The 15,450-nt window shown below is 39.2% G+C and overlaps 1 protein-coding gene across 6 annotated transcripts in view; it reads right to left on the reverse strand.

Moving 5' to 3' along the window:
- The window catches only part of TBC1D30 (TBC1 domain family member 30), a 58,788-nt gene that overhangs the window by 42,729 nt on the left and 609 nt on the right, over positions 1-15,450 (reverse strand). For 5 of the 6 annotated variants that reach the window (XM_027660416.1, XM_027660425.1, XM_027660433.1 and 2 more), the window contains exon 2: positions 13,364-13,528. In XM_027660416.1, coding sequence (XP_027516217.1) covers positions 13,364-13,528 — 165 coding nt within the window. Of the gene's footprint in view, positions 1-12,557; positions 12,576-13,363; positions 13,529-15,450 lie in introns of those variants that run through there. The other variant, XM_027660470.1, reaches the window with a different exon arrangement.

Consider the following 15,450-nt stretch of genomic DNA (forward strand, 5'->3'; position numbering starts at 1 on the left):
TGTTTCTGTTTCTGTGTAACAGAACTGTGTCCACAATTATTCATATTAATATATGTTTTAAAAATATATCAGTTATGTACATTGATTACTCCCCCACTCTCACTTCCTTTAGAGTCACTGTATAATTATTTTTCCTTCAGGACCTAAGGCCCAGTATCTATTGCTGCCAATGAATGCTGGACAAGACAAGAATTGGTAGTAACATACTGGGGTGTCCTAGTTAGAACAGCTGGGACCAGCTCATCACTGTGTGGGTGTAACCCAAAACTGTGTATTCTATACCCTTCCATGCCATTTCCCAGAAACTGTTATCAACAGACCATTTACAGCAACTGCCCAGAGCACACCTGACCCCTCAGGCTATAAGCTGGGTGTTCAGAGGCCTGTGAGATAGGAGGATGCTCGTGTCCTCACACCCATTGTGGAACTCCCCGCTCTGAGGGAGGTACTGGGCATTCCTGCCTGAACCTGAGGATATATAATCTTGGGGTCTTGGGACTTCTGTACCACCCATGGGATCCAGAGAAGGACCGGAACTTGGACTGGACTGCAACCACCACTCTCAACCAGATTGAGACCATCTTGACCGAACTGCGACTACCACTCCCAACCGACTGCAGTCACCGCTCTCGACCAGACTGCAATCACCACTCTCACCAACAGGTTTTCCCTTTCCTTTTACTTTTGGACTCAGGGGGACCACGTGGGGCTCAGCATGGGAAGGGGGGCCCAGCGAACACCACTGTTCATGCCACAGGGTGCTGGGTTTTGTGGGTTAAAACCAATTGTTTGTCTGTGTAATTGTATTTATTGTATTATTTTTATTAAATTGTTATTCTGACTTATAATCTCTTTTGAATTGGGTTCATTTCCCCTGCCAGTTTACCTTTAAACCAGCACGTGGGGGGGAGGAGGACAACATAAAAAACCAAACAACCAAAACCACACACAAAAAAACCCACACCACATTAAAATGTTAGCTAGCTATCAATGATGCCTAATCCAACCCAAGAACCAAAAACTGTTCATGCTCTGTAGTTTGGCCATATGTATTGTATGGATGGCAGGGAAAACACTGATCAGTACCAGGTTGCTGTGATTTTAGGAAGGTAACAATAATTTATAGAGAAATAAATTTAGAGGCTGTTTCACTGCTGGCAAAACATAGCAAGAAGTTTCCAATTTTTACTAAGAAATAAGATACAAATGATAGGTTTGTAAGTAAGATGATGTAACATGGAGATGGAACATAGACTTGACTTCCTTGGCAGATTCCAAGGATATATGAAGAGCACTCATTTACTGCTCAGTAAGTCACATTCAGGTTATTAACAGCTTCAAGCAGAAAAGCATTTTAAAATCTGAGGTTCTCATTTAACTCTTCCTCCAGAGATGCTCCAGTACTTAACTATAAGCAGGACTATTGATCCAAATAGACTAAGTTCACAGCCCATTTTTCTAGCACCTTGTTTTTAAATGTCAAGCTTATCTCACAAAGCTGCAGAAACACAGCTGCTGGCACTGCCTGATGCTCCATAAATCACTCTGTTCCTAGTACTAATTATTCCAGGTAGCTGTTATCCTCCATTTGATCTTTAGTACTCAGGAAATCTTCTCTTCAAAGACTAACCGGACCAAAGAATGTTTAGCATGTGCCACTTGGACATAAAATGCATCTGTGTTACTTTAAGGCCATGTACCCTGTTAGGTATTTTCAGTGAAGCCCCATTAACCCTCCTACAAGTTCACAATGGTTTAAGAAAAAAAAAAAAAGAAAAAAGTTTGTTTCAGTGGGAAAAAGAACAGCGCAGTTACTTGTACTGAAGTGTGACCCCCAGTAGAATAAAAGACGAGGTAGTGCTAAGTTAGGCAAGTGTCAAAGACTATGCATACAATCTAATCACACAACTTTTTTTCTCAGGCTGTTTCTACATCCAAATGTTTGTCAGAGAGAGATTAAAGACTGCAATGACACGGTATTGTAGTTATGCAGCTCACACAGTAACCCTTGATGCGAGTTTATACACAAGAGCAATCTTGACATCCTGATTGTCCAACATTTGCCACAGATGCCATGGCTTTTCACTACCTGCAGGAATCGGAGCAGGATCAGTCAGTTCAAAAGTGTCTAAAGATCTGTGAAATATGAATACACTCGGGCGCACTTGTCGCACAACACTCCTTCCCACGTGGCCTTTGGCACCACTGATTGTGCAGTCAGCTTCCTCACAAATTCCCAGTCAACAAAACGAACTCTTAGATTATACCATGGATGCTGATAATGCCTCCCAGCAAAGCACACAAGCACTTTTCAGGCCCCTTTACTCAGTGGGGGCCCTGCACCCCACTCCTCCCTCCATGGTCAACACTCACCCTGCCCAGACAGACATGCTGGTCTGCAGGATGGTGAGCTGTTTCACACTGTTCCTAAACCTATGTGGAAATTGGCACCTCCTCTCATTTAACCACAATAATCCCTGGGTGACTATATAAAAGATTTCCCAGTTTTTCAGGGAACTATTAGACTAACTAAACTTTACCACTGATTGGATATCCACAGCAGTGTCTGACAGTCAATTCTGATGTCATGACTGACTGACAGGGACTGTAGACAGAGAACAGGCTGTTCTGGCTGTTGTCAGCAAACAGCAGCATCCTTGCTCCAGATGACTGCATGCCTCTTCAGTTTGAGCTAATCAAATCCACCTTCCAAAGTTACCGCAGTACTACAGAAATAAGACATCACTGGTTTGAGAACCACTTTGCCCAGGCATATTAGTATATAAGTACTACAAATAGTACTTGATAAGTAATACAAAAAGCCCCCCCCACAATAATCTATCACATTAATTCCTGTTTCTAATACTAAGGGAGCATTTTATGTAAAAAGTACTCTCCCAATACATCAACTTCTCATGGCACAGCTGCTGTGAGAAGCGTAATTCAGTGAACTCAAAACTCTTCATGCATTACAAAACTAATCCTGTAAAGTTAGCTATGACTTTGCAACAGTGACAGGATTACTGTCACACAGAAGAATACAGAAAAGAAGCTAAGCAGTCAATGTCCAAGTTGTATGCATACCCAAAACAAACACAATCTCGGGTGTAGCACTAACTCAACCAATTTCACTGTTGTCACAGCTGCTAGCACACTGACAAAGAGTAGTTACAACATCCTATACCAAATGTTGCAGAACAAGAATTTAATAGTGACTCTGCAATCTATACATCCTTATATTGAAGAATCTGCATTTTATGCTGCAAACTAGGCCTAGATTCAGCAGCCAGACTAGTTCTTACAGTACGATTTACTGAATTTACTGTTTGGTTCCATGATAAGCAATGAAATATTTGTTCTGCAAGAATAATTTTTTTATATTGTAACCACATTCAGCTATTACTATTCCATCAAGTTTCTACATCATTAAAAAATACTGCTGAACTATTTATTAGGGAGGGAGAGAACAAATAAAACTAGTTGTTGTTAGGTAAGCAGTGGTTGATTCTCTCACCACCTCAGGTGACTGTCACAGGGTGCCCCTTCCACCTCAGCAGCTGGGGCCAGCTACAGAACACACCTACACAACACACTTCAGACAGGTCAATTTAGCCCCACTTCACCCTCACCCCAGATGTCTGCCATTTCCCAGGACAAGCATTCAGCGTGGGGCAAGATGGAAGAATGCAGGGTTATGGCTCTCCATTTCACAGGGCCCACAAGCTTATACAGAAGTGGGACACCACAGCTGTTTGACCAGTGTCTCCCAGATCTCACCACGCTCCTTTGGGTGAAGGGCTGGTATGTCCCAAACAGTAAGCCACTGCAATCAACATCCACTTGCTTCTGTGTGAGGCACGTTTGGGGCCAAGTTTGATGCTCAGTGGGCAGAAGTGAACAGGTGACTGAAAGCTCTCTCCTGTCAGAGACAAGTGCCTGAGGTCAGATGCTCATTTGCTCAGCTTCCACCTAGTCCCAAACACCTTTCCCATGAAAATCTCACCTCTCCAGACACAGTGGCTTACTGGACTGGAAAAGGAACAGCAGCAGGAGGCAGCACATTCCTCAAGGACATAATGGTCTCTTAGTCAGCAGGCTCCACACTGTCTCCAGGAATTTACCAGCAGCAGTGACCCCAACTCCAATGCAGACAATTTCCTATTAATGGTAGCGGTCAAATGATACTCAGAAGAAAAAAAGCGTCAGTCAGGTATAGTCTTATACCCCCCATGCTGATACTGAGCACTGCCCCGTGTCACTTGAAACTGTAAGCACCTAGATCCTGAACAGACTCCCAGGGTTTGTAGCAAAGGCAATCCTATTTCTGGCTCCTGACACCAGCTGAAGCAGCCACCAGGACAGTTAGCTTAGTTAAATCCTGAAGAACGTAGCCCATAATAAAGAAGGAACGTAGCCCATAAATAAGAAGGAGCCCATAATAAAAACCATTTTCAAGAACCGTTCAAATTTCAGTCAATGATGGAATATGATATGTGTTTTGGGGGAGCCGGGAGGTATTTTTCATGGAGGTAAAACATTTCAGTGGTGAGAGTTAGGGACAAAGAAGTTAGGAAAGTACATGACACAAAAAAGTAAGGATTCATATAATCCCTAAAGACTCAGAAGGAAAATATATGGCTTAGGAATGCATGTGGGGTCCTCAGCTCCATAACCAGCCTGGCAATCCCAGTGCTGAGCAGTCAGGGAGTGAGCTGCAGAGACGGCTGGCTGCACAATCCCAGGAAGATCTCTGTAACAAAGTTGGTTGGAACTGCTTTAATGGAAAGCTCTGCCATAAAATAACAGCTTGTGGAAAGCAAAGTCCTTTACAGCAAATTGTCATATTTGATTAAAACATATTTCCAAATGCTAAAAGCATAATTTTGACTCTTTTTAGGATTAAACATTTTATCACCTTACTTGAAAATGGCTCATTACCTGACATGAAATGAAAAAGGCATCTGAACAAAGCGTTTTGGTTCTAAATATAAGCTTTCAGAATTTTGTGAGTGGGTGTTTTATTTCATGCTGGAATAAGATATTTTAGTTGCTGTATCCTTAAAGTAAAATTTCCCTCAGAGTAAGGATTCCAGGTTCTGTAAAGGTCTAATCACTTAGTTCTTGACATCTTTTTAATCTGATATTCTACAGTGGCACAGACCACAAAAACTTTTCAGTTGAGATATGACCAAATTAGATAGCAAGCCAGCCTTTCTTTCCAGGAAAAAAATAAAAGGAAAAAAAAAATCTTCAACATCAGAAAAGAAATTTTGCTTCATCTTGGGAGTTAAGAAACTGAAATTAGCACCAAAGTGGCTACTGAGGGATACCAAATCTGAACAATCACAAAATTTGCCAGGTTTGCAAGGAAACTGACTGGACAGTTTGTCAATTTAGAATTCATATTACAGCTTTGTTTTTACAGTGGAGAATACTGGCAAGAGAAGATGGCAGTCAGCTGAAGTATTTTTAACTAGTCACACATCAGTCAGCTTTCTGGAGCTAGCACACATCATCATGAAGAGCTGGCTGGAGACAGTGAAACAGGGTGGTCTCTCCCTGTAGGGCTTACCAATGCAACTGCTCATCAAATGATCAAAGATGTCAAAATTCATTACTTACAAGATCATGCTCTGTGTGCACATCCCATCAACAGCACAGTTACGCTTTAAGTCTGGGAACTTAGTTGATAGTTCTCTAGAAGAATATCCTGTGAGAGAGATAGTGCTGTACCAGAATTTTAGTAACTTGCTGCTCTGTTAAACTACTTCCCTGAGTCCCAGCATCCTGGCTGTGCTCTCAAAGACCAGTTCCAAGATGATACTCTCATCAAAAGACAGTAACCATGGAATTCACTAAGTAAAAACTCCTCAGGATTATTCCGCTAATGTTTAGTTGTCAGTCTGCTATCCACACAGCTGGTATGATATTTAACACTTTTCTTTCTCCCAGAGTGATTGATACCCAGAATATACAATCTAATTTACATCAGTAAATACTAAACATGACACACACCTACTCATTGAAACATTTCTTCATGACCTGAGGCACAGCAATGAGTGTTACTGCTTGCAGTCCTTCTCCTCCAAGTCTAGTGTTAACAAGAAAATAATCCTTCTCAGTCCAGCTCCCATTGCAACAGAATAAGCTTTCACATTTCCCAGAATCTTGGCTCGCTGAAGCTGAATGAAACGTTAGTCAAATGGCATCCAATTTTATGCCCTTCTGAAGGGTTCTCCAGTAATATTTTTTAACATCACACAATTTATTAATAATACTGGATAACAATGAACAAGTCAGTTAAGATCACACATCTAGAGCCATTTGCCCTTGTGCATAGCCCATTCCAAGGGACCAGCAGGTGAACTTCACCACCCAGATCAAAAGAACTCCTACCCAGTGGCCCAATGCATCTTATGGACCAAGCACATAGCTACCATCCCACTGAGCCAAGCTTCAGCATTCCTGAATACAGGTTCTCTCCTTTTCTAACTGGTCCATTACTTCACTCTTTGCAAACCAGCACAGGACACAAAACGGATCAGAAAATCCTTGCTAACCAGTGCTCAGACCACTCCACATCTGGAGTCATAAGGAATAGAGAAAGACTTTGCTGTGTGCAGCACAACTAACAGTTTGATGAAAAGAGCAATAATTAAAAATGAATAGCAATATTCTATTTATTTCCACATGTATTGTTACAAGTAGGCAAGTGACCATAAAGAAAATTCAGCCTATCTTTGGACACAGTTTAAACAAACAAGATGACTATGACATTTTCAAGCTCATGATTATGTTTCATTCCATTTCCCTTTCGCCACCAGAAGACTTCAAAGGACAAAAGATCAGGCAGAACTAAATTAACAACAATTCATTAGGAAAAAAAAGAAGTAGCCACAAACAACATTTCTTAAGTATGCATTTCAGAAAGCCACAGCATCAATTTAAAGGATCAAATTCATTAGCACCCAAGAAGGGTAGGCTAGTAATGTAGCCAAGCACACGAATACACATGAGATAATAGGAAAGCTACTGAACTGAAACATGCAGCCAACTAAGTCATTTGAGAATGACTCACATGAAATCAGACTCCATAAGAACTAAACCTCCTATGTTAACTGCATCAAAAGAGGAATGCACTTTTGATAGATCAATTAAATGGCTCTTGCTATAAAATGTTACTGAAGCAAATTCATCTGCCTTCAAACATCAGAGCTACTGAGTAAGATTTAAAATCTATTCTATCAACACCTTGAAAATGACAAATGATTTTCTAAATGAATGACCTGTTTCACATCCACTTGGAAATCTAAATTAGAGTTGGAGATCAGCACAGCACATGCACGATAGTCTCTCTTTTAATTGCAAATGCAACACTGGAAATCACACAGACATTAATATTTTTATTTTTTAATAGAGAACATCCTCCTCTTTAATATATATTTCAGATGTTAAAGTGAAGAACATGAAAAGTAAATATGAGCTAAAAAATAGCCCCCTAATTTATAACAGTGGAGATTCAGGGGAAGAGGGGTAGGTCAAAACTGCCATAGTAGCAACATTCATTGAGTAAAGCAATTCAATAAAGAAATTAAAAAATTAAACCAGAAAAGTTCCAGGTTAAAGCATATTTATACAACTGTGAAAGTACATCAAATTACTGGGAAACGAGTGAGAAAAGACAGATAAGCCACAGGCAAAATTTGATCTGCATGAATTATTACACATAAATAAAACTGAAACCCAGCCACAGAAACCCACTACACATATACACAAGTGCTTGTCCCATGTTAAGAGGCATCTGATCCAGAGCGAAATCAATCACAGGTTGAAAGAGACCTCAAGGATCATCTGGTCCAACCTTTCTCAGCAAAATCATGGTCTAGACAAGATGGCCCAGCATCTTGTCCAGTTGAATCTTAAAAGCATCCCTTTTTGAGGAATCCAGCACTTCCCTGGAGAGGTTATTTCAATGGCTGATTGTTTTCATTGTGAAAAATTCTCCTCTCCTCCAAGAACCTTGTGAAGTTCACGTTCAATCAAATCAGTATTAGCTGTTCCCACAGTATATTGTGTTAAAGTTGTTTTCACACCTTTAACCAAACTTTTATCCTATGAACTAAAATTTGTGAATTTCTGCCTTGGTTTAGTAACAAATGTTGAGGGAAGAGGAGGGATGGAGAAAATGTGTGAGTAGATAATTAGTGCATGCAGAAAAAAGACAAGGAAGAACATATGAAGACAACCAAGGAATAATGTGAAGATAATTCAAGACTGGGGAGTCATCTGGGTAGACACTGCAGGGTAGACAAGACACAGGGATGGAAAAAAATGGAACAGGGCCTAGAAGTCCAATATTTAAAGACTGAGTCAAGTAAGAAAAGCTAATAAAGAGTTTGGAAGGGAAAAAAAACATAGGACGAGACACAGATGTGACAGGACTGCAGCTAAATGGAGGAAGGGAATGAGACAGAAAACAGAAGTTTAATCTAGATATGTGAGTACTTTAACATACCTAAGTTACACTTTTCCAGAGACATGTGATCATGGTGACCTTGCCCAGTTCTCTCCTAACCAAACAACAGCAGGCAATGCTTTCCCAGTTTCCTCTGAGTTCCATAGCCTGTGAGAAAAGCTGATGCTACAGAGACAATAATTCATTCTCAGAAGCTGAGGAGGCTTCATAGTCCAATCTTCTACCAGGAAACTGCCCACCCCTCGAGGACATGCAGGGTATCAATCTGTGCTCAGACGGTGCAGTTCATGATGGCTTTCTATGCAATTAAGATGCACTCAAAGAGATCACTAACAGGGCTAATAAGTATAAACATAACCTTCTAAATTTCTGTAGATGGACTCCAAAATATTCAGCTCACTCAATCAGGAGCTTCTAAATAACATTCACAACCATGTGGGAATGAATGATCTCAGTTATAATTAAAAGTCCATTTGTCACCATTTTTCAACCACTTCATATACAGAACCTAATACTTCCTTTGTGAATAACATTTATTTGACAAGCAGATGCTAAATCTTTTCATTCAATTCTTGCCTGACTACATTTGTAAAGCACTTCTCTTCATGTTTAAGGAAAGGATATGAAAGCCATCAACCTATGAAAACCAGAGATACACCTCTATTCCTGCACAAAATAAAATATTCTGTCTCCCTCTACTGGCTCTGCATTAAATCAAACCAGGAGGAAAAGAAAAACTAGAAAGCTAATGCTTATTGTTATCTTAGAGAAATCTATACAGGACGCTATGCTGAAATAGCAGAAGAATCATACTTTAATCATAGTTTCTAAACAAGTATTACAACAGACAATACTAGGAGTTCATGCCATTCTGAACATGGCATGAAATCCATTTAAAGTTATTATAGGTACATAGCACCATAGCTATACAGCACCAAATTAATGATATATTTGGGAAATAAAATTATTTCTTCATTAAAATACAAGAGAATATTAATTAACTTTCTGTTACTATAGCTTCAGTTTATTTTATATTGAATCAGATTTAAGCATTCCTGCTTGCCTCCAGCCAGACTGAGTTACAATTGAGTTGGATTATTTTAATTCTAAATAATTTATAGATAATACATGTTTTTAGTTTGGGTTGTTGGGGGTTGTTTGTTTGTTTGTTTTAATTAAAATGACAGGTAAGGAAATTTTGTGATTCAAGGAACTTCTGGTTTGCAATTCAATCAGTCAAAATATATTTAGTAATGTAGGCAAGCTGGCACTATATAAAATACAGGGAGATAAAAGACAGAGATGCCTTTTGCATATTCTTTAGATGACAACCTCAAAACCTGAATTTATTTTTTTATCGAATTCTGCTTTTCTCAAATGATATAATTAAGTACATAGAGCACTCTGCTTAGTTTTTAAGGCGGACTTGAAAGATTGTTCACAATGCTCCAGAACAGACTTATATCTTCTTACTCCAAATAAGTCAAAATCACAAGAGTAAGAGAAACATGTGCCATGTTTGTCACGAGGCCATCACTGTGATTTCTCTCTTACTGATTTTCTTCACTGGAGTATTTTATTTAAATTTGGGTAAAAAATTATTATTGAAATGGAACTAGTGAGTCATACATCTTGCAAACTAGAAGTACAGCACAGTGTACTGATTTTATCACATATCCAGCAGAACAATTTATCCTCCCTCAACAGAGCCATAGCTATTCATTCATCTGACCAAAATGCATTTCACTCTGTAGTGAATTTTATCTTCTGTGGTAATACCTATTTGTATGCAAAACGCACACCACCTACCAGGGACAAGGGTCAACAGCGTAATGAGAAACACAATAAGTTATGAAGTTGTTCCTGGCAACTGCTTGTTCCTCCACATTTACTCTGACCACTCAGGGGTTGAAATGCTGCAGGCCCTGTGCTGGGTATTGGTGGGTCTGAAGGACAAGCAAGTCAGATATGGGCTCCTAAAGCTGCCAGGGGGGAAGATGGGGGCAGGCCTCTCCTGTGCACTCAGCAGAGACCAAGAGCCAGCAGAGGTCAAAGACTGAGCAGTGGATCCCTTCCTTTGTGGGCTGTAAAACTCACAGACCCTGAGCTTTCAGACACTGAACACCGTTTTAAGCATACAGTTTTTTAAACAGTACCTGGTTTTTTTCTCTCTGTAAAAGCAGACTAAAGCACAATAGACATTTCATCAGAAAATAATCAAATTTATCAGCCCTGTAATTTCCAAACTAACTGAAGTTACCCTTAAGAGTTAATTTGTCAAGCAGTATTCAAAAAGGGTCTGACATAACTTCATGAAAAAGTATTGTTTGCAATTGGTCTGTACAGATTGCTTAAAGGTAGCACTCAAACATAAGGATGTGAACTTAAGGTTAATTGAAAACTAGAGTTCTAGCTCTCCACAGAGATTTCACTATGTGGGGGGAAAAAATTCCCAGTGTGACAATAGTATAAACATACCATGAAACTCTATATAAATCAGGTGAAGAATCACTTGTATTTTGAAACATTAGAATTAATGATAATGCAACTTCAAGAAATTTTGTCACTTCTACAGAATGTCATAATGTTAATGCTCAACATGAAACCACATTATAAAGCTTTACAGCACATAACATTATGCTGCAAGTATTTACCTTCACCAGAAAAACCTAGAACAATGAAAACTTCAGGAAATTAATAATGCTTTGAATTTTTAAAAGTGAGAGGGTAGTCTATAGAATATTTAGTTTCCATGGGCTTTAGTGAACAGAAAAATTACATTTTGAGGCCGAGGGGGACGTATGCAATTTTTAATGTTCCATCACATTAAATGTTTGGGGGGGTTTTATGGTTAAGAGAGGAGAAAATAGATCTTTCCACTCTTAGTGTAAGTTTTGCGGAAACTTACATAGAATGTAACTACATAATCAAGTTACTCTTAGCAATCACTTCTCCCATACAGCCACTTCCACCACCTCCTGAAGAAATTGGAAACAGGGAACTGCTACAGAAAAGAAATTAGTTTACCCAATCACCTCTCCAATTTGACTCATTATATTCCAATCCAGGGGTTCCTACTACTACACAGGAAATAGTAAAAAGACAAGAATAAACAGTTGGAGGGAAGAACAGTTATGCTGGCCTTTGGACAGCTGTTATCAAACATTGCCTCAAAGGCAGGATTACCAGGAAATTTCAAGTTATACATCCTACAGCAAAAGCTGGAATGTTAGCACATCTACACTGAGCAATAAAAACACAGTCTTGATCTATTCCAAAGCAACTGCAGTTATCAGAAGTTGTTCACCACATCCCAGTGGCTTTGGATTAGACATTAAGGCAAGAAAAAACTAAGGTTTTGGTGCCGTGGAACACATGCATCCAGTTTTTGAGAAACATAAGCTGAAAATCACCACTAGGTAAATATGCTATATTAATAATTAAAATATATCACTCAGATGCAATACACAAATCTACACAGTCTTAAAAAACCTGCATGCATATGCATGGATATTAGGCAATAAAATACATTACTTCAGCTATCTCAGTCGTTACCAGCACACCATAAACATAATGCCCCATTAATTTCAGTGTAAAATGGCACCTGAAATTTGCAAAATCACATTCATATTTAGCATGAAAACCACATCCCTTTCAGTAACATGTTTTTACCTAACAAATGAGGCTCAGACCCCCAGAACTTACAGTCAAATCCTCTAAATACTTGAAACATATTCAAAATTCAAGAAGTCTCATTTAAAAGGAGACTACAGTATATGCTTACATGCTAATGGCACTGAGAACTTGGTTATCAAGCTGATGTTAATAAAAAAAAAGTTTTCGAGAAGAAGAAACATGCCTACATAGCACATGATAGCCAAAAACTTAAGTGCCAGGTTTAAGTAAAACAAAAGAACACTTTCAAATGCTTAAGAGTGAAGTTTCACATTAACAGACAAGCCCTTAACTAAACTACATTAGCACATGCCACTACAGTAAAATTCTTTTAATGAAATTTTTACATGCATCTCAAAGCTTCTGCAGACATTTTTATGAAAAGATCATGCTTTATTTACTGTACCTGAACATTTCTGTACCTGTCACGCTGCATGTTAATGAAAAAATAAGATAGGGAATATTAGGTTATTTTAGGTTATTTTCACATGTCCTTTCTAAAGGCATAATTCCTATTTATTTTTACACATGACATTACATGCAGTTTTACTTTAGCAGAATTATCGAAAGCACTTCAGCCTATCTTAAGATGACAACTTTGCCAAGTCAAATAAAAAGGTTTCACTGTTCTGGAAAAAAAGGCTAAACAATTAAAGAGTAAGATCTCTCCTCTTTCCCATGCACTCTCGCAGAACCTCCCAAAACACTGGTACTGATAAAGAGGTTTGAGGGAAGTAGGCTTGTTTTTATTAATACTCCTCATCTTTGATCAACTTGACAGAAATGAGTTACATGCTATTAACAATGCTCTGGGAAGACAATTTCATATGCTGTCTATAGCTGCCAGTGAGAATAATTTCTATTTCTAGCATCTCCCTGATAACACTATGAAAGCAGACAGCTCCACACAGCAAGCACACCAAAAAAATTCAACTCAGGTTGTCTGTTTAATTAAAGCTGAAAAAGCCTGGCAGACAACCTACAGTGAGGGTGCCACAGCACTACACACAGCTGAGGCTATGGCAGCTTACTCAGCCGAGGTAGTTGAACTTTGACTGTTTCCAGGTGCCACTGACATCACTAAGAGCCAGGCATATCTAAGAAATAGCACAGCCTGGCCTCCTGACTTTAAATGAAGTGTGAAGGCTTGAATGAAATACTGCCCATGTTAATGAAACAAACTACTTACACTAGCACACAGAAAGTACTTACAGCGTTTCTGGGAAACCGCCTGCAAACAAGCTGTAACAATGTCGCAATTCTTCTGGACTTTTTGTACAAGCCTGTCTTTCTGCTTCAGAAGACGAAGCAACTTTGCTGATTGAATAGAAATTCTGTAATTCAGTTCTTGTTTTATAGTTGTTAATTCATCAACATCTGCCAACAAACAGAGAAAACAACTTCAGTACAGGCCAAAACACTTACAAACAGGCCATTGTAGCTGACGTACAAAGAGACTTGCCCCATGGACATTTATTTACAAGCTTTCTATAAATTACAAGTTCTATTGACTGGGGTAATTCCCAATTATAAATATTTTCAGGATCTGAGCCAAAGTCTTTAATTTTCTTTTAAACTAAAGTACTTCCATTTATTGCACAGCATATGAATCTTAATAATTATGCTATTATAAATTCATAGAATTGTGACAGATGTAGCCAGAATATCCAATAATAGTGCAACCGGGGGTAAATTTTAAATACAGTATATTCAAAAAGCTGCCTGTGCATGGGGAAGATGTGCATTTGTAACAAAGGAACACATTCAAGAAGCTGCCTGCAAAGCTACAAATTCAAGTCCAGAATGAGTGCTAAGTGGGAATCTCCACTAAGACACAACTGGACAGCTTCAGTCCAGGCCTCAGCTATTTCCACTGGTCAGTCACAGTGTCACCAGATGCGTCTTAGTTTACTTCTGATATTCCTGTTGCCCCCTATGTGACAAGCTTCAGGTCCAGAAGAGGGAGCTGTTGGGGAGATAAATCTTAAGTCCATTTATTTTTCTGCGTCCTCTGCTCTGTTCTCAGAGGCTCACCCCACCAGTGAAATCCTGGATCTTGCCTATCACACACTGACCTCCTCAGCTCTCCCCTGTAATAGCCTGGCACAGCTTGTCACCAGCATTTACACAGAAGTGTGCTCCCTGCAGCTAAGTTTTCAAATCCTATCACTTTCAATGCAACCATGCCCCCCTGATGCTAGAAGGAAAATCAGTGCAAGAAATCCATACTTTGGTAACCTGATCTAATGAGAAAAATATTTATGCATCCAGAAAAAGCTACTATTAGTGGGATGGTAAACAGCTCAGCTCATGTGGCAAAACTTTTTCAGTAATTCTGGAGAGCTTAAAGAAAAAGACAAATTAGGCTGAAATGACCATCAAACATGGGCTAGTGAAGAGTAAAGTATGACTGCAAGGGGAGCGGAACCAGTGGTAAACCACACCTGTATTTTATAGACACTACCCTGTTTCAGCACCTGCTGCTCAGCTGAAACTCTCAATCACTTGTACCAGACAAGGGGATTTAAAAATAAATCCATGGATTTTGAGAGCAAAAAGATTAATTTGCACTCATATTGACTTCTACAGTCACCACACAAGCAGTGAGCTGAGTTTTCTTCTTTCTCACTCATGCCAGTTAGTTGTCCCTGTGAAAACAATTAACTTTGCAGCAAAAGTAATGAGTTGAAATACTACAAAATATATTCCTCAACAAGCAAGTGGTTTTTGAGTCCCAAGTTGCTCCAGGACACACAGAAGAACGTGAACTACATCCTAGTAACATCAGATGGTGTCTCATCTCATTAAGAAGCCAAACACGGAAGCAGACAGCTGTTTGCACAGGTCTGAAAAACAGGTGCATTTATTCACCTCCTTTTTTTTTCCTCCTCATCAAAAGCAGGAATGATTAAACATCAGGAGACAAGAGGCCTTTGTGCCGCCCTCTTCACCTGATCAACTTGGAGTTGCAAGTCTTATTCCTTCAAAAACATGCCCTGTTGAGGTTCCTTAGCTTTGAGGAGAATTCTTTGAAAATTTCATTTAGATTTTGGTTAATTGACTATAGCATTTACACCTTTTATTACACTTATTTCTTTTCTGGAAGACATGCCAACCTGCAAATAAGCCTTACAACTGACTGGTTTAGTTTAGGTGCACTAGAACTAAAAGGACCTGCAAAAACAACTACCTCTTATGACACCGCATGTCTGCTAGACTAAGGAAAAAAAAAGGAAAGAAATGAAACTTGGTCACTGATTCATTACTGTGAGGAAAAGCACTGAACTCGCAGAAACAAA

This window comes from Corapipo altera, unplaced genomic scaffold (assembly GCF_003945725.1).
Source record: "Corapipo altera isolate COAL_440 unplaced genomic scaffold, ASM394572v1 1, whole genome shotgun sequence".
NCBI lineage: Eukaryota > Metazoa > Chordata > Aves > Passeriformes > Pipridae > Corapipo > Corapipo altera.